The 20252-nt window shown below is 38.2% G+C and overlaps 1 protein-coding gene across 7 annotated transcripts in view; it reads right to left on the bottom strand.

Annotated features, from left to right (window-relative positions):
- Positions 1 to 934: 934 nt before the first annotated feature.
- The window catches only part of ROS1 (ROS proto-oncogene 1, receptor tyrosine kinase), a 72245-nt gene continuing 52927 nt past the window's right edge, over positions 935 to 20252 (bottom strand). For all 7 annotated transcript variants that reach the window (XM_051792086.1, XM_051792087.1, XM_051792088.1 and 4 more), the window contains 6 exons: positions 19394 to 19523; positions 18343 to 18440; positions 17540 to 17743; positions 16256 to 16390; positions 10831 to 10994; positions 935 to 2296 (listed from right to left, as the gene is read on the bottom strand). In XM_051792086.1, the coding sequence (XP_051648046.1) occupies positions 2151 to 2296; positions 10831 to 10994; positions 16256 to 16390; positions 17540 to 17743; positions 18343 to 18440; positions 19394 to 19523 (877 nt within the window). In that variant the 3' untranslated portion in view covers positions 935 to 2150. The remainder of the gene's footprint in view (positions 2297 to 10830; positions 10995 to 16255; positions 16391 to 17539; positions 17744 to 18342; positions 18441 to 19393; positions 19524 to 20252) is intronic.

The following is a 20252-nucleotide window of genomic DNA, read 5'->3' as shown; positions in this document are numbered from 1 at the left end:
GTTAAATTTGCATACATCAAATTCAGCCTTACTATAACTCAGTAGAAAAGTTGCATTTGCATACTTACTTCTTTAAGGCAGGAAAATGAGAGAGGGACAATGGAGTTATCACCAGTGTATGAGCAGGGCCATGCTCATGGTCACACTGTATCACTGAGCATGACTCAGTTATGGGGAAGGTTAGGTATTGTGTCTTCCACTGAATTCAGCAACTTATAGATCAGGATCCTTAGATTTGGATTGATAAATTTGGTTTTTACCCAGTCCAATAAATTTTTCATGCTCTGCACCAAAGGCATAGGTCACTGGCCAGTACCCTTAGATTTCACTTATTAGCAGTGTATTATTAGACTTGACACTTTCTTTCTCATCATGATGTTGTAAATCCTTCACTAAAACTAGCCTTGTCTTGCAACACTTACAAGATGTGAACAAAACAAGAATTTTCTTTCTGTGCCAGTTTGGATATTTGTCACTACACCTGAAGGACATTACTCCTGACTGCTGTCTGTTACCAATGCTCACCTTGCCCACTAACCCAGTTTACATGTTAGTTAGGCTCTTCTGTGATCCTTTTCCAATGCAGACCTACACAAAACTGAATCCACCTGGGATGTCACACCACAGGCACTCGTGCAGACTGTGAAAGATGTTACCTAGACAAAATTTTAGCAGGATTGAAGGTTTCTCCTGCTAAAAAAAAAGATATCATTCGAAGTCCCACTGTTTTCCCAAACCTTTGTGTGTGGCTTGCTGACTGATCAGTCTTCGCTAGCTAAGTGGAATTACGCAAACATGTGAAGACATCCAGGTGTGGTGATAAGGAATTGGGATCCTCCTGGTTTCTGGCTCACACATGCTACAGCTTAGTAAACATCAGCAATTTTATATTATTGAAATGGAAGGAATGGCTGTAAAACAAATCAAGAAGCACTTGAAGAGGAAGAAAACATAATACAGTATTTATTTTTTTATCTCTTGCTCACAGTCTGGTGAGAATAGCAAAATGTTGCAATTGTTGTTATTAGCAAATCTATTTATATAATTACAAAATGCTTCAATAGGCTTTGTCAGGGACTTTGAAGAATCCTAATTCAAAATATCTTAATTTCTATTTCATTTGAGTAAAACAGTCAAAGTCCAAATTTCTTGTTTATTTGTGTTGAATCTCCATTTAAGAAATTTTTGAAGCTTGACTTCAGTGGAGTTGCATCTTGAAAATGTGTACATTCTGACATCAGATAGCACCATTACTACTCTCCAGTATGCCACATTATCAAATATTTGCATAAAATCATAACATGTTTCTAGCTTCCTGAAAGATGTCAGTGAACAGCTCTGCATAATTTGCTAACTACTGCTCATTATGAAAGGTTCCAAAAAGCTTATTCCTGTTTTTTATTCAGTAATGATTTAGATTTAATTTTATTATATACTTTGAGTTGATCTTGAAACACACCAAGGAAAAGTATCTCCCTTCACCCAGTCTCATAAAAAATAAGTGAGGATGATGAACATTAAAAAAGGAAAGTAAAAGAAATGTAAGAAAACAGAACTGTCCAGATTCACAGACTGTTTGCTGTGCAACTTAATATGCAAGATGATTGCAAGCATTTGTTTAAATTAAATAGTGAAGCAGACCATCTGCAGCAGTGGACAACCTTCATTGATAGGTTTCTGATTTGAAGCTCAGCATTTATGTTTTTTTTCAATTTTTAAAATCTTGCTTGTGCACAGTGAAGCTAGACTTCAACTTTTCGTTTTTTTTCATGAACAAGTTGGTCTGCTCTTTGAAACAATGTACCAGTGCTCCCTTTTTTTGAAGGACTGCCTGTACCTAAGGCATACGTGATTGCATAAGTTTAATCAATACCACAGTAAAATCAGTTATTGTCTATATTTTATTACCTTAAACTATCTCCTGTGTAAGCACCCAAACCATAACATGTAGAAAATCAAAGGATACATAATTGTTGTCTTATTCTGGTGCACATCATTCAGTATTTTATTATATTTTCTGGTAGCTTTATTAAAAAGTTGTTGGGGCTTTTTTAAAACACCTCTGTAAGTATGACGATGTGCAGAATATTTTCCTTTGCTTCTGTCTTCTCTGAAAGAGTTTTTCTCTTCTTTCTCTGGGGGAACCAAACTTAAGAAAGTTCAGTAGAATTGATGCTTCCTTGATCTTGTTTGCCTTCTTTGACTAATACCAAATAACTTAAGCCCTCTTGATTCCTTGTTTCCATTAATGTGGCTGAAAGAACACTATCTGAATCTGCATATGGAGCCTCATTATCTGCATTTAAAAAAAAAAAAAAAGAAGAAAAAATACAACAGCTCAATAATATACATATAGTATTTGAAAGCAAACAAGATCAGATAGCTGTTGGAGAAAGCTGGTCTAGTGACTGCATAAGGAGTGACTGATGATTTAAATTCATGTTCTGCTAATGCCTGCGTGGATTAGAACTTTAAGCAAATCACTTGGGGAAGGTTGGTCATCAGCATTCATACCTCCAGAGGCAGCAATACAGTTATGAATACTTGACTTACTTCCTTTCATTGTAAAGATAGACTGCATAAAGCCAAAGTGATTTCAATCTGTACCTCTGTAGTAAACCTGCTAATAATACTGCTAAAGAGTCCTGTAACATAGGCAGTTTTATATCTACTAAATCATTATATACTGTCTCTCTAGACGACTTGTAGTATTCCGTCTTTCTAGAAGATTAAACTTGTCAATCCATTGTGGCTTTCTCATTTTTAAAAACTTTCTATTTTTTCTTAATTTGATGCAGTTCATATATACATAGTTGCTTGAAATCTATTGCAGGGGATATATATATTAAAAATATAAAAATGGTTGACTAAATGCTCAAGTTATAAATGTTGCTATTTTTTGCATTTACTACAACATGTACCTTCTTTTACTACACTCTCCCCTTATTTTACTTCATAACTGAAAAGTTAAGCATGTGACATTCAGGGCTATGTATTCAAAGGAATTGCAACTGTTGTGCTGTTCCACCAGGCAATACACAATTTATTATGCCACTATAATCACACATTTCCCCCAGTGATACAGTGAGAAATACGTTCCACATGCTAGAGTCCATTAGGCAATATTATCAGGAAAAGTCTGAAAGAGAATTTTGGTTTTAGAAACCCATTAGCAAGACAGGGTTGGGAACAAACTATAGCAAACTATGGTCACATACCACAGTGACTGACAGCAATGAAAAATAATTTGATACTCATTTCATCAGTTCAGGACTATTATGACAATATTTGGTAATTCAACCCCAACTAAGCCTTTACCAATCAGTTCAGCTCTTCTTTGTATTTGTTTTTTGTTTAATAAAATTTTTAATGGGAATCCCCAGGGGCAAGTTACTTTTAAAAAGGCACACAAGCAAATGCTGAGGGCACATTTACAGCAAACTCTTAAGAGGGAAACCTTAAAATACCCAAGTAAAACTGGGTATTTACAGACCAGACATATGCCGGCTGACCTGCCTAAGTATAGAACACTAGAGGAGCATTCAGATTTGTTTCCTGTATAAGTATCTGGAACTGATGAGGTGATGTTTACACAAATGTGAGTATGAGGTCACTGAGATATTTTTACCAGATATATAGATACATTACTAATTCTTTCCCCAACAGGTCTGAAGAACTACAGAATATATTAAATATTATAATCCTTTTTCAGCCTATGCACAACTGTGTTTCTCATTACAGAGAAAAAGATCTAAAAAATCAAATACTTTGCCCTGGTTTTACTTCTTGAGCTTTGGGAACGAAATAATCAAGAAAGTCTATTTTTGCAGAATATTCTTATCATGTCCAAAGAGGGAGGAAGAATACAGTGTTCATGACTTTTCTCCTATGACATGACATGTATAAGATACACTGCCATTTTCACAATGAGATTTTTATCTGTAACTGCCCTTTCCTTCACTATTGATTTCACAATGAGATTTTTAACTTTAACTGCCCTTTTCCTTCACTATTGAGTCATCTCTTAGCGTAGTATTCAGTGCCCATGAAAGTTTAGCACTGCTCTGTTGTACAAGCCGAAGAAGTTACACGAAGATCTCAAGCTATACAGTGCAATGCTGGACTGTTGTGTAAGTCAGCAAAGCAAGCAAATACTTTTTGCTGGTTTAGTTGGAGCAAAACGATGGATGGAGACAGAAAATACTGAAAATGAACAATTGAAGAAAAATATCATGATAAATGTGAAATTGCCCTAGAAATGTGAGGGCTAGAAGCACACCAGCACCTTGAGAAGCCATAAGTCAGAGAATTCTGAATAATCTTTGGAACCTCGTTTCAAAAAACATTAAGAAATTGAAGGAAGATAGAGAGAAACTGGAGGGGGGGGGCAGGCCAGTATATTTATGAGATATCGTTATTTTCTCTTCAGTTTTAACATTGCTAAAATTAGTTGATTGATGTATAGTCATGCTGGATTATACGTGAGTAAATGCAGGATAAACCATGTGATGTGATCCCCTCAGATTTCACAAGCAAAGCCTGGCTGAGTCAACAAAACACCCCAAGAGGAGACATCCAAGAAACACCTTCACGGAATCTGAAGTCGTGCTGGGGAGTCAACTCCAAATGTTTAAATTCTGAGGGGTTGTCTACACTGTGAACTGCTGCATAGTGTAGAGTTACCCATGCTCACTTTAAACAACCTACTTCAGGGCACGAGACAGGCTAGCTCTGTCAGTCCAGAGCTTTGTACAGGCTGAGAAGCACTCTGTTGAGAAGCAGGTTCCCACTGAGCTCTGAGCTGTCTCACGTAGACTGCTTCCAACAGCTAAAATGGCAAGTTCAAAACTCAGCATTTTACTTGGACAGACACAGGTCTCAGGTCTTAAATTCATGTTGTTTTGACCTTTCTGGACACTTTTCCTGGTAGTGCTGTGCTTAAAGCTGATGTTTAAAGCTTGTGCATAAATCACAGCCTCTAAGCTAAACTGCAGGTAAATTAATTACAATACATCTCTTGAGGAGTAGGCAGAAGCTTACTCTAGAGAGCCATGCATTAATTGACACAAGAAACTATTATCACCTGACTCATACATAATGAGGAATAGTTTGCTTGCTTAGCCTCCTCTGAGGAGACTGGCCCTAACCTGATAAAATCTGTGCTTCCCCCTTCCCAGTCTCAGCATCTCAGTTAGCTGCTTCCTGCCACAAAGTAGCCATGGTGCTGCCTCATGATTGCGGTGTCTTTCCTTGCCTGCTTAGTAGACTCTGAGGGCTCACAACATGTTTTGAAGTCCTGCCTGGAAGGGTGCAAATTTTTGTGATGTCTTGATAAGCAGAAGGGTTTTTTTGGTGTTTAAATTCAAGAAGGTGACAACACATAAGAAGAAAAATAATGTCGGTAGAAAAGCTGATTGGTAGAGACTGAACAAACTGATCTGGAGATGCTGATCTTCAATTACAGCTATTTCAGGACCAGATCCTCAGCTAGCATAAATTAACAAAGTCCATAGAAACCAGTGTGATACCACCAATTTACACCAGCTAAGTAGCCAGCCTGAGACATTACTGATTCTGGGTAACATAATCTCATGCAATGCTTAGCACCTTCACTGTGGTAAGGTATTTAGAAGTGCAGACACATTTGCTTTTTCTCATTAATACCTTCCTGTTTTTCTCATGCATACTCTGTCCTTTGTCACTGCCACACAAAATATGTGGCAGTAAACAAGAGACGGGCTGCCTTACTGGCATGGCCACTGTGACCACATTCAAGAGGAGCACATGATGACATGTCTTTGTCAAGTCTATTGAACCTAGACTTCTCTACCTCAGCTGTGTTGGTTATCCCAAGGAGATAGTTCCTGTGTAGAGAATATTTTCCTGGTACCTGATGGCCACCTGGAGCTGGAGGTGCTGTGTTTCAATTTCTGCACATTGCCAGTAAGAATATAAATAGAACAAATATATATCCGTTTTAATACTCCGCTCTGTATTATATATCAGTGGAGATATATCTGTGTTTCCTGTCTAATGAAGCATATGATCTAGCATGGTTTGAGGATGACTCATGGAGCTTCGCTATTCTGTCAGACACTGTGTTAAAAGTGAGAATTTTGTTCATCCTGCATTTCCTCAGCTCTAATCTGCTTGGAACATTGACTGCCTGCCTTTCTTTTTATTTTAATAGGTTTTTTAGAGATCTGTGAACTGAAATCTCTGTGTGCAAGAAGCTGTCTGAGGAATTACAGATATAAACATGATTCTTTTCTAGTTTATTATAATTAATAATATAAAAGCAACAAAAAAGACCAATTCCACATTTGTTGCAACGCAATAAGGCTATACAAATAGGAAAGCACTCTCCTTCTCCAGGTCACAAAGCAGGATTTGTTTTACCAAGTTTTGAGGACCCATATCTTATGTGTCCAATTTAAGCTCCCTGCCTAGGCTGTCTTTGCAGTCAACAGAGAGAGAAAGGAGGAATGAATCGCTTTGTGGAGATGCTTATTTCGCATCCTTGCCTTAATGCATTAACATTCCCTGAATGTATCTACAACTCTCTGCTGACTATCAAACAATCTAGACAGATAGTATGAATACAGTGCTTATGTTTTAGTTCCTTATACCTATCCACATCTGTCTACACAGATGTCAGCTCTTATAACATTATATCATGTGATTTTTTTTCCATCAGTTCAAGGCAAAGTATTAGCATGACTTGCAGCATCATATGGCTCACATGCATCCTCTGGAGTCAAACAGCATTTATCTAGAGTACAAATAAGATATCACACCATCAAGTCCCCCTTTTCCTGCAGTGTTGTAACTGCTCACTCTTTTAGAAGAAGCCTTTTCTCTGACCTCTGCTGGCTTTGGGTCAGCCACTCACTAAGCTAAGTGGGGAGAGGATTATTGAATTTCAGAAAAATACAAAGGAGACTAGATACAAGGTTTTAAAAATGTCTCTTATCAACACATCTGCTTTAGAGAAGCTTCCGTGATTACGGAAGCCCAAGTGATTACTTTAGGTTCAGAGAGTTGTGTGGAACAGTTTTTAAAAGGCAGTTGGGTTTAGGAAAATAAACTGATGACTCTTACATGAGGAACAGAAAACAGGAGCTACTCAGTCAGCAGAGAGTGCAACATACAATTAATGATGAAATCACTGATTCTATATTTTAATTATCAAATTATATCACGTGATTATCAAATCCCCTCAGTGCAAAGTTTTGTACAGAGATTTTAAAAAAGTACAAGTGACAGTTTTAGAAAGTACCTGAACTGCTGAAAGAATAAATACACTGAGTTACTGGCTTTGTAAAGAAAAACAAAAAAAAAGGAAACATTACAAAATTCTAACTCTTTTATCTTCCCACATTTTTCAAGCAACATCTCCAGCTTAGGGATTTAAAAATCATTTAAAATTGTTTAAAAATCATTTTGAGGCCAAATGTGTTTCCTCTTAGTCTTTAGTCTTTTAGCCTGGATTTCATCCAACTGTCCTGCATCTTCTCTCACCAGAGGAGCTACTTTTTCTGAGCAATTAGACATTTTTTCCATATAGGACCAAAAGGAATTATGGGGAGCAGCCCTGATAAGAATAGTCCTCCTGGGTCATAAAGGCAAGGAGTCGCTCCAGCTGCTTAATGCCCAGTTGTCTGATGTCGGCAAAAATGTTTGCCAAATCAAACAGGTGTTTCCGTCTGTAAAGAGGCACTCTTGGGACCTGAAAAAATACAGTGCTGTCTTATATGTGCAAATGTAAAAACTTATGTCTGAAAATAGATGGTCCAGTTATTTTTACAGCAATGCAGAGCCATCCTTCTAGCACACTGCACCTCTTGTAAATGGGGGAAGAACAGACTATCTTTCAGCAATGAATGGGGACTCTGGTGACAGGGCCTCTGCTCAGTAAAGTCCCATTGAATTCAAAACCCACTGGTGTCTCAGTACTCAGCTGGTTAGTGCTGCCCTCACTCAAATAAATATCATTACTGCTACTTTAAGCCCACAATTAATGTCCTGGGAAAGCCTGTAAGAGCTAGAATGAAAAACTCTAGACTGGCAGACCCTGGTCCTGCGTTTCCTTCCCTCCCTTCCAAAGCAGCAGTGCCAGGAGGTGCTGGTATTGCTCAGGCATATTTATTGACACTTGACACCTGCTTTAGAAGGGTGACTCTTGCAATAGCACAGCATGTGTCTCTTTTGCCATCCCCATGCTATCCTGTTAGAGTACTGCCCAGACCACTAACATACTGTCTGTATTAGTTCACCCACACTTGCCATCTGTGAGTCATATTGCACTGGCATTAAGACTATTGAGAAAATCAGCTCTTCCACCTATGAAAAGCACTGACAGCATGTATGGATCTGTTAAAGGTGTGGCTACCTACAAGCAGGAAAGACTCAAGACAGTTGGAAAGATGTATGATTCCATGTAAGGCTAAGTATCACAGTTATTTTGAGGCATGTTGTTTCACTTTGCTTGACATTTGTCTCTTTCTTTTGGAACCAGGTCACCTGATGAGAGCAAACACTTCTTGGCAGGAGGCTCATAATAGGAGTTTCATTACACACAAAGGCCAATGACCGTGTAACATTTTTGGAAAATGTTGTCCAGGACAATCCATCATGGAATAGTCTTTTGGATTTGTTTTTCCTCTCATCTTTCTACTACTACTACAAACACAAGTACTTCACTTAGTTCCAGCTAAAAATTAGTGCAAATTTTTAAAATCACTTACTTATTATACAATATTTTACAAATTTCAAACTAAGACATATTCCAAACCCTAAACTGTTTTCGACAGGGTCATAATGGAGCGTACATTTTAGTCTGGAAGCTTAGCTAAAATCTGAGTGGCCTTTTCTTGCTTAAATCAATCTTGCTTCTGGAGTCCACATTTCTCTGAACTCCACTGCATGAGATTTACACTGCAGGCAGAAAAACTGTTGAATTAATTTAAGGCTGGACAGCTACAGAAAACTGACATGCACGTCTCCCTGATCAGGTAATTCAACAACATTAAGACATCACCAGGACTCTAGACCTTCAGTCAAGTACACAGCAAAGGGAAGAATGGGGGAAAGCCAGAAGAAGAAACACAGCATCTAGTGGCTAAAAGTCTAAGGCTCAGGGAGGGAGTGTGCCAAGCATGAGCTCTGAGAGCCAAAGCTCTGCCTACACTGAATTACCCTGCTTACTGGAGTGGGCCTGATTTTACCAACTAAGTTACTGTAAACAGACTTAATGGAGTCTGATTTTAAAAGTGACCACCATCAACAGATTCCCTGAATACAACATACACTATGGAGTACTACTACTATTAGGACAACCTTGAAAGTCCATTATACAACAACATTTTCTGCAGTAAACTAATTTTATCAATTTTTTGTCATTTAAAGTGAAACTTTTCATGGAAGCCTCAATCCATATTTCCCTTTGCAACAACTTGGTCATTTCTAAGAATACTACTTCTGTTCCTGGCAAACAAACAAAGCAATGGCTTTTTCTCTGTGATCTCTGCTGTGTGGTAGAACCTGAAATCTTGGCAAATTAATGTTTTTTACATTAAGAATATATATTTGTCATCCCATTGAAAGCAATTATTTACCAAGATTGAGCAAGTTAACAGCAAGGGAAAGATCATGCTTAGTTGACACATGTTAAACAGAGATTTGCAGAGACTGAAACTAAAATTCTTTCATGTTACATCTGTGCCACCTGCTTCACCAAAAGGACAGCAACCTATGTTCCAGCCCCTTTCCCCAATTCTAAGCAGCAAAAGGGTAGCCTTCTCTTTAGAATTTTCAGCCCTGCTAAAGATTTTAACAGATATTGATGTAATGCCACAAGAATTTCTTAACTCCCTTAGTTTTGATGTCTCTGACACCTGTGGAGCTACGGAACACAGCACAGGATGTCTTATCTAGAAACCACAGTAGCTCAAGAGTAGGTGTGAGCAGTTGAATCAGTACAGCCCCATACCCAGTGAATGTTGTGTTCCTGTAGCCATCCAAATATTAAACATCTAGACTGAGATACTGTATCTGAGATGTTGCATTTTGGACATGATCCTGAGTAAAGTGTTTAAGGGACCCTGGTTGAGCAGTGATGTTGGACTAGATGACTTCCAGTGGTCCCTTCCAATCTTACCCACCCTGTGACTCTTTGTATTCACTCCATGAATATACCAAGTCACCTAGACACCAGTCATCATTAGTGAAGAATAAAGCAAAAGGTGACTCCTTTCATGCTAGGATACATGTCTAAAACATAGGAGTTATCACTTTCTGGAGATATCTGTTTCTACTTCTGACTACAGAGCTATTTAGAAGAGTATCTTAGATGAGACTTCTAGCTTGTAGACAGCTGCATTTAGGTGAGATAAAGTCTATTAGCTAAAGGCTATTAGCTTGGGCATAGTGCCTAATTGATTGGCTGTACTCCTTTCCTGACCTAATGCCAGGCTTAGATTTGTGCCAGACTAAGTATCTCTTTCCTGAATGCCACTATTCAGAACAAAGATACCCTTAAAGAAACTAAGGAATTCCAATGTATGCAAATAAATAAAGCTTTTCATTATAGCCTAAGGGTGAAAAATCAGCTGCTAAAAAAGCATGAAATGGTGGGTTATCAGTGCTGGCTTACTTTGGTCCCATCACGTCTTTATAAAGATTTTAGTCTTGCAATGGCATGTAAACTTTGCTGTTTCCATTTTACAGGCAAAGAATTTGAGACAGTGTCAAATGCAATGAAAAGCACTGCTGAATTCCACTTTGCTCACAGGGAAGAGGCCATAAGAACAGGTGCTGGCCCAGACTCACCTTCAAAAGCTTGGTTGATGACTCCAGTTGATGCCTCTTTGTCTTCAAGGTAGTGGGTGAAGGACAGTGGACAGTATCTTATCTCTTGCAGTTTGGCATGAATATAAGAGAAAGTAGGTCTGTTGTGAGGCTCTTGGGACCAGCATCTTGTCACTAAATCACATCTGAAAAAGAAAAATTTACAATGCAAACGTTAACGATAATAGAATCATTCATCTCAACACTTACCATTAAACATCTGAGAAGCAAGCTTGGCCTGAAAACTTTCTATGTGGTACAAAGATTATCATCAGCTGCTGAGGAAAGGAAAAACAAATTAAAGATCAGATGTCAGGAATACTCACCTTAAAACCTTTTAATTTTTCAAAGATGGATATTTCTGAGATTGGGAGCAGCTATAACATAAAAACAACAAATAACCAACAACAACAACAAAACACAAAAAAACCCACCACCACTAAAAACCACACTTGCCATTAACATCTACTCTCACTGAAAAAGCCAGAAATATTTTCTAAGGAAGCAGAGAAGGAGGAAATTCTCTCACAGAAAAAAAAAAAAAGCGTAAATCCAGAAATGAACCTGAAGATTTTAACTTATTTAATCCTCCTTCAACTCATGTTACCTCAAATTTAGAGGAAGTTCAAGGCAAACCCTCCAGCACAGTGAGTGTTAATTTAGATTTCTACCTCCAGACTAAAACAAAGTGGAGTAAGTTTTCCCATCAAAGGCAAAAATGCTATAAATTTCCTCTGGGTGCAGGGATTCTAGCCCACGTTGTACAACACTATCTCTACCATTCAGCGAAAAACTTTACCTCCTGTTTGTATAAAGGATAGGGCTGGTTTTTATTCCTTAGTCAAGGAACCAAATCCTACAAAAGCCAGTGGGAGACAGGCTGAAAACCAAAACACAGCCAACACCTGGACATGCTAAGTGTTGGGAGTGGGAAGAGGTCTTAGAGTCTCAAAACCAGAAAGCAGCCAGTGAAAGGCCTGTTCAGGAAGCTGCTCATGGAATGTGGAGCATTTACCTCTAAGCCCTAAGTTCAAACCCTCCCCTGACAAACACGCTCCCAAACCTACTGCTATGTGATACCAGGCATTACTCTGTTATGTGAAATGAATTGGCTTGCTCAGATCCTTGCTTATCCATCTTAAAAAGATAACTGCTGTCCTTCACCACAACTGGGTATTTTACAAAACCCTTAGTGACAGCTGGGAAAAATCTTTTGACTTCTGATTTTTCAATGATATTTCTCATTAAAATATTAGTGTTGGATGATAATGTGAGTAGAAAAATTGTTTCAGAACCATTTTTCATTGACCTGTATCTAGTGGTTTCCAAGCTGAACAGAGCAATTCTGTGTTTTGAAAATGATCCCATGAAATTTTGCAAATCCATTTTAAGAATCTAATAAATGGTAGTAGCTTCATAACACTCTGAATCACTTCATCTGCTTGCTTTCAGGTGTACTGGTTATTGATGACACTGGAAATATAGAATGAAAAGTACTGAATAGGACTCAAAATGAGGTTAAAGAATTGGTTTTCCTTCTGCTGTCTGCAAAATGTCTGTCACACTAAATTTCAGCCTTGGATGCTGGAAGCCAAACCATCTGCTTTCTGGTTGTGATTGTTGGTAGGATATCCAAGCAAAATACATGAATTCAGGTGCTGTGCTCCACCAGGTTAGCACCTGGGTTCTCATAAGCAGAGCCTTGTGGAAGGCGTAGCAATGAAGTAAAAGAGCTGATGGAGTACACTGCTCCTTCAACTGAAAGGAAGAAACAGCCAGCCATAAGCCAACAGAAGAAGAAAGAAACAGGAAATTATACATAAATCATAGGCTCATAGAATGTTTTGGGTTAGAAGGGACCTTCAAGGATGATCTAGTCCAACCTGCCAGCCATGTGCAGGGACATCTTCCACTGGACCAGGTTGTTCAAAGTCCCATCCGACCTGGCCTTGAACAGCTCCAGGGATGGTATATCCACAACTTCTCTGGGCAACTTGTTACAGTCTTTCACCACTCTTATCATAAAAAAATTCTTCCTTATATACAATCTAAATCTACCTTCTTTTAATTTATGAATCAGAACATCATGAGTGTGGATTCTGAATATTTTTGTATTCTTATGACAAATCACTGTCTTTATAAATAACTAATTTTTTATTGGACAATCTGCTTTATAAAGCAGTTCAGTTTTGCTATGGAGTGGGGATATTAATTGTTGCTGAAACATTCAGTACTGTAATTTTCTCTTTTTAATTATATTTCATATTTTTATTTACTGAATTAAATTACTTGTTAGTTGTCTTAAAATATCGATACCACATAGAACTGGTATTTTTCACCAAGTATTTAATTCAGGTAGGCCTTTGGTTTCTAATGACAAAAACTTCCTGTCTCAAAATATATCTGCAAATTTTGCATGTACAGCTATTTGTGGCACGATATTTAGCATTCAAGTCATGCTATGATATTGAAAGCTTTAAGTCACACAACATAAACTTCCACTAGCTCAGAAATGCATCAGCACGAGGTCAATCAAGACGGTGAAAGCCAGGTAAATATACCAAGTTGCTTATAAACAATAGCTTTTATCCTGTACATATTCCTATATATTTGGGGATCCAAACATATGTTGGCAAACAGTGCATCATTTTAGCATAAGAAAGAGACTTGGAGGATTCCCCTACTTTATAGGGAAAGCTTTTCAGGAAAAAGTGCAAAATAACAGTTCCAAACACAGCATCAGCTAAAGGTTTATGTTAGGTTTAAGAACTAGCCTTTACACCTAGATGTAAACCTACACACCTACACTTCACACCTGTGTTTTATCTGTGTGCAACAACTGACAACCATATGTCCAATAGAGCTGCTTACATGGGGCAAATTGAATTTCAAGGGCCTGGAAAAAAAAAATAACTAATACTCAGTATCCAGTCCTGGAAGCTGAAAGTGAACAATTCCTGAAATGTGCTACAGAGCACAGAAGCTATAGGGCAGCATTACCAATTTTTTCTCCCATGAAATGGAAAATATAATCAATGTGGGATTTTCTTAGAAAAAGTTGTTACGATGAAGAAGAGTTTCTGCTTTCATCTGATGCATTCTGATCAAGGCCTTCTTCTCTCTCATTCTCTTAGTCCCTCCAGGGGGCCATTCCCAGAGACAAATAGCAAAAAGCTTTTAGTTACCAAACTAAAATTTCTTCATCGAAGTCAGTTGTGCAAATTTGCATGGGACTGAGCATTTTGTGAAACTGCAAAATCAGGTCAGCAAGTGGTATGGTGCTTGTACAAATTCTCTTGACTGTAATCCACAGACTTTGAGGATCTATGTTAGCTCGGATCAGTCCGAACCTTGGCATTCTCTTGCATGCAAGTCTCACACTCAAATGATTGTACCAGATGTGGATCTGACTGCAAATGTAGCTCCATTCATAGATCTAATTCATATTTCAATAAACGAGTATCATTTATAGGTCCCCAAGCCTCTTTTTCCAATTCATTACCACGCTTTACCTATCCACACTTCTTTGGGGAAGAGTAGATGATTAGTCCCTGGAGCAAAATCTTGTGGAGGTAAGGGAGAGAATTTCTCCCCTGCCAAAAAAAATCCCAATCCCACTTTCTTAGTGCTTTTTCACTCCAAAGTTTCTGTGCCAGCCCTACTTGCACTTGCAGTGTAAGCCTACCACAGATTCCTAAACACTTCTCAGCTGAAGTACTTTGGCCTTTGAACTCTTTTCCTGTCAGTGATGGTTTGTTTTGTCAAATGACAATGAGCAAGCCAAAGTGCCGAGGAGACAATTACTGACGGCTGGTGTCCTGATGCAGGTTCAAAACCTCAAGGAGGGAAACAGGAATGTCAAGAATCCCAGCATGCCATTAATGACCTAGGAAAGCAGCAAAAAGCTATTTATGCTACTGACAGAAGCTGCATGCAGGTGCTGAGTGTTCACCAAATGAGATAAAAGATGGTACAAGAGCCTAAGCTCATCAGCTCCTTGGCTTTCCCACTCTTAGGCATTGATCCTACAAGTTACAACAGGCAGACCAGTATTTAAGCCCTATGCTATGCTAAGTTCAAGATCTGGCACCTTAAAAATTACTTCAAGCAAAGTTTTCTTAAGATTTGGTCACTTGTTTTAAGGCAACTTATGAGCCTTTGCTTAAGCTTGAATGTCAGATTAGTACAGGGATATAGCTGCCTCCTATCCTTTTTTATTCGCAGGAGAGCTGTCAGAAACTTTTTGAGGAATCCTTTTTCAGAAGAAGATCTCAAAAATAAAATGGCTTTGGGCTCTCATTTGTTCTGTGACTTCCAGTTTTCCCTCTGTTCTTAAAATTCTAATCTCTTCAGTTTTCCAGTTCCTCCAAGTGCTAAAGCTTGGGGGGATTTGGTTTTATTTGGTTTGGTTTGGTGTTTTCATTGTTTTGGTTTGATTTGGGTTTTATTAATTGCTACTATGCTGTTCCAGCTATATCTACATAATGATAAATAATCATCTTTTTTGGAATTCAGAGCATGGTAATTGACTGTGAAATCTATCAGAGAAATACTGGTTTTCCAATCACAGAATTATTCTCAAGCCTTTTCCTCAGCCCCAGGAGTAAGAATTGTTCAGTAGCCTCTTCTTCTATTTGTAGGACCAGCTGTCACATGCATTGTTGGGACAGAGTGGGTAATAAAGAAATTGAGAAATGAAATTAGACAATATTGAGTGATTGTTGAGTTCACATTCAGCTTCCTCCTTTACACATTTCTCATCAGCATGGATTTGATCCACTAGATGTATTTATTTTATTATTTTAATTGCAAGAATTTTGCAATTAAACCTGAATTTTGTGCTCAAGAGACAAATAGAAATTCAAGGCTTTATTTATCCAGCCCAGCTAAAGACTAAGCAGAATTGCAGACTTCCCTTTTCCTGTACTGCTTTGGCTTTTCTTATTGGTTTTTTGCAAGAGTTCTATCTATAAAGAGAGCACAGGTTATTTTTCACATATATTCTAATATTAGCCTAATTCCTGCATCTACCATTGAGAAAGCCAGTTATATCTACTGTTACTAGACCAGTAAATTCTTTTTTGAAGCCATCTTAACTTTTAACCAATACCGTCAGGTACTCCCAGGCAGTTCTCACATTACTACCAGATTCATGCCCAAGACTGACTTTATATTGTCCCTGAAACTCTATTTAAAAGACCAATATTCGCCATTCAACTTCAACACTTATATTCTTGTTCACAGGCTGCACTGCTGGGTGAATTAACAGGAGGTTGGCAGCTACCAGAGCTAGCTGCTTTATTGGAAACAAAAAGGAACGATGTTGAGCTCTGCGTGGGTATGACTGGCAACAGGTCTCTTGCTTCTTATAAATATTATCAACAACATTTAAACAAAATTAACTTACAGGTCATCAGGACAATTTTTTGGAGATTCCAGCCTTCCTCCTGATCGTACATGGTGTAAAACTTCTGTATTGGACAAACCCGGATATGGCTGTTGACCCAAAGTTAATGTTTCCCACACTAGTATTCCAAAAGCCCTAAAAAGCACCACCAAGACATAAAAAAAAAAAAAAAAAAAAAGGAAAGAAAAATTAATAGCCATAGTCATCATGAATAATCTCCTTATTAACAGCTAAAATATGCCTAACCTAAGAATAAGACTCAGAAAAATTAAGTTAGAAGTCTTAATTCATTGTTGTCCCTAAACCAGTCTCTGGAACAGCTAAAATAGATGTGTAGAACCGACGCACTTTCCCAGACTCAATGAGATGCAGCTCAGAAGACATTGAGTACCCACATCTTCCCTGGGCAACACTGCCTGACTGAGCATGTCCTCACTTAAACAAGTGTTTAGAAATCTCTAGAGGTGATGTTTTAAATGGAGAGAGACAAGTTCTCCTAAGCCCCACTCATGGAGCAATCAGCACCTCATTTGGTTTGGCACAGAGCACTAAACGACTCTCTTAGATAAGTGCAAGAGTGGCAGTCAAATGGATTGGTGCAGGGGCTGAGGACTTGGACAAGATGGGTGGGTACAAGCCACCTGAGTACCTGTGGCCACGAAATCTAAACTTGTGTGAATCTCAGGTTTTGTGGATCTGTTTTTATTTGGGTTTTTTTCCATGTCTCTGACAGTGGGTCTCTGCTTCTTCACCATACACTCAAAGTTACTGAAATACACACTTTAGGTAAACCTCCACAGCAAAGTGCTTTGACCTTCCCCTGATGACACTGAGAAAGTTGATCTTCAAAATAAAGAAGTCACTTGAGGAGGGTAAAATGGTAAGGGTATTTGGCTGTAGGAATGAAGTGCCAATAAACCTAATGGAAAACAAAATGGAACAGCATGCAGGCAGTCGATTCACTGTCCAATCAAGTAAAAACCACATTGTGGGCCTAGTACAAAATTGTTTAAGTGACATAAGTGACATTCATGACTTTGAATCCAGAATCCAAAGTTAGAGCTCAAAGCATAAAGAAATATACCCATAATACATATATATCATATATTCGTGGTGCCAAACTTTTCATTAGCCCATTAAAATATCACTTAAGAGGAAATCTGTCTTAGCCTAAATGTTATTAGAGATGGAAATATACAACCTTGTAATTCCTCCTACGAACTAATATTTTCTTGTTGTGGGATTTAATATTATTCCCACAATTGTGTAGCTGCTGTAACTCACCAGACATCAGAATGATTTGTAAAGACACCATCAATAAGGCTTTCAGGAGCCATCCATCTGACAGGGAGTAGGCCTTCTCCTCTTTTCCTGTAATAATCATTTTTGTAGACATCTCTGGCAAGCCCAAAATCACCAATCTTTACTATCCGGGAGGAGCTCTCATATTCCTTCTCAGACACAAGGCAGTTTCGAGCAGCCAGGTCCCTGATTTGTAAGGCAGAAAAAAGAGGATGTAATTTGCATTGCAGAATAACTCAGGTCTGTAAGTCACGTGGTTCAACCCTCTCTTCAGAGCCATGCCAACCTCAAGGTTGGATCATGGGACTTCGGACCTCACTTAGTTCAGTTTGGCGTATCTTCAAGACTGGAGATGATGCAACCCCTCTGGACAATCTGTTTCAGTGGTTGATCTTGCATTGTGAACAACATTATCTAATATCCTTCACTGTAAGTTGTACCTGTTGCTTCTCATCTTTTCCCTGTACTTCTCTGAAAAAAGTCTGTGTCCTCTAAAGCAGATGAGGACAGTAAATTGGATCTCTCCACTTGCCCTTCTCTCTGTTGCACAGGGTATGATTCTTGCCAAGGGTTCAATAAGCCCTGGATTCCGATCTTAGAGTAGCCCAGCATTTTGAGAGAGAACTGCAGATGATATTTAGGAGAAAAGTGTAACATTAGATTTTACTCCAGTGCTCTCCCCTTTCCTGTTACATTGTGACATCTTTCTAGGCAGTTTTCCCAGTTAAGAGAATTAGTCCCGACTCTGTGGGTAAATCTGTGAAGACTAACGTTGAGTTCTGTACCTGTGTATAAAATGCATTTTCTCTAAATAGACACAGCCTTTGCAAACATCCAAACATATATCCAAGAGGTCAGTCATTGTCAGTAAAGGGTTCTGGAGCTACAAGAAAGAAAGACAGAGGTTAATCATGCCTTTCAGCTTTACCAACTCAGAATGACAACCTCCCTATGTAAAGATGGTATTGTTTCCTCATTTGAAATGTGTAGGATTTTTCCAAAAGAGTAGAAGCAGAGGTGTAAAATCTCTATGTCAATAGAGTGAATATTAGTTAGGAGCAGGGTAAACTGCCAAATCACTACACTATAAGGAAGGTGAATGCATCCTGTTCTTTGATTTGGGACTAAAAATATCCTAGGACCTTCAGAGCTGTGGAAGAAATGGGATCCTGAAAATTTCTTCCCACTATCAGATCAGGTTTTCTTGATGCTGTATTAATCAGTGTGGTGTATTTCTAATAGAGTACATGTATATACATTTCAGTACAGTTCAATACTGACTGTGGATTTGATCTGATCATGTAAATGAACTGTACAATTGTTATAATGATATAAAATTTCATTGTTGAGTCATTTTGACCTACAGTCTTACCATCCACATTCTTAATCTGCATACTAACTATGAAAAAATTTACTTCAAGTTGTTCATTCTTTATTCTTTTCTCTTTCCTTCTAAAGAATTTGAGGATATGGGGATAGTATCTTATATGTCTGGACTATGCCTCACACCTTAATGATACTGCTATTACTTAAAGACAAAAACCCCCTACGATGCCTAGTAGACCACATACATGACCACCATTATTTATGATCACTTTTCAAAGGACTGGTTATGATTTTGACAGAGAGAAATTCAGCAGACATTTCATGACTGAAACCATGATTTTGGTCAGTAATCTAATGACATTCACTCTTCTTCACAGCACCACTGAATGCAAGCTTGGCACTCAATATTGAAGTCTCAGGGTGTTAAGGAAAAACCAATTCAGACTTTGCAGGTACAGAAACAGTTGAACGTCAGCATGGACTTTGAGAAAGGGCAGTTCCTTACCCTACCTTTTGTCTTCTGGCTCCTCGTAAATAGTTAAGTAGATCCCCTCCTTCCATCAGCTCCAGTATAAGATACTGAGGTTCATTTAACAGGCACACACCGAGTAACTTCAGAATGTGGGGATGATCAAATTTACTAAAGAGAGGGAAACAACTGTAAGACTACAGATGAGAAATCCAGCTGGTTGATAGCTAACAAAACGTATATAGCTGTAAGCAATGAATGAGCAGTTTGGCCTTTACAATCCTGCCTCTACGAACAACATGATTCAGTGCCTGGATTTGCTCAGTCATGGAGAGAATTCAGGGACATCCCTTCAAAACACAGGCTTACACTGCCTTTGAATATAGGCACTCTAATACATGTACCTATATTAAAGGCACACTTCATTCTATTTCCAGGAAACAAAGAAAGGTAGCCAAATGGCATTTTCTTCTAGGAATAATGTGATTTGCCACCTGTACATTTAAAGTATCTATATTATTTTAATAAATTACTTTTACTACTATATTCATAGTAGAACTGATGATTCAGAAAAATGCACAGAGAAAGGTAAAAGCACAAGGTGCAATATATAATTTTCACAATTCAGAGGGGAACTGTTTTTCACAGTACATTTTCAACAGAAACAAAATACACATGACAAATACTTATAGGTATACAAGTAATTGTCTGTGTGTGTCTAAAAAGACAAAGATTACCACAAAGGAATTGGCACTCTCAGACCTAGCACTTTTTAAAAATGAAGAATATTTTTGCTTCTGTCAGTGCCTGTGTTTTTACAATCACATCTCTTGTTTTAGAAAATGGTTTTGCTTCTCACGACTGTGTGAAAGCACTTGCACCAGCAGTCAGAGAAATTTG

Source organism: Manacus candei, unplaced genomic scaffold (genome assembly GCF_025592945.1).
Source record: "Manacus candei isolate 608988 ecotype Guabito, Panama unplaced genomic scaffold, ASM2559294v1 h1tg000034l, whole genome shotgun sequence".
Taxonomy (NCBI): domain Eukaryota; kingdom Metazoa; phylum Chordata; class Aves; order Passeriformes; family Pipridae; genus Manacus; species Manacus candei.
This window is presented reverse-complemented; position numbering and strand designations above follow the sequence as displayed.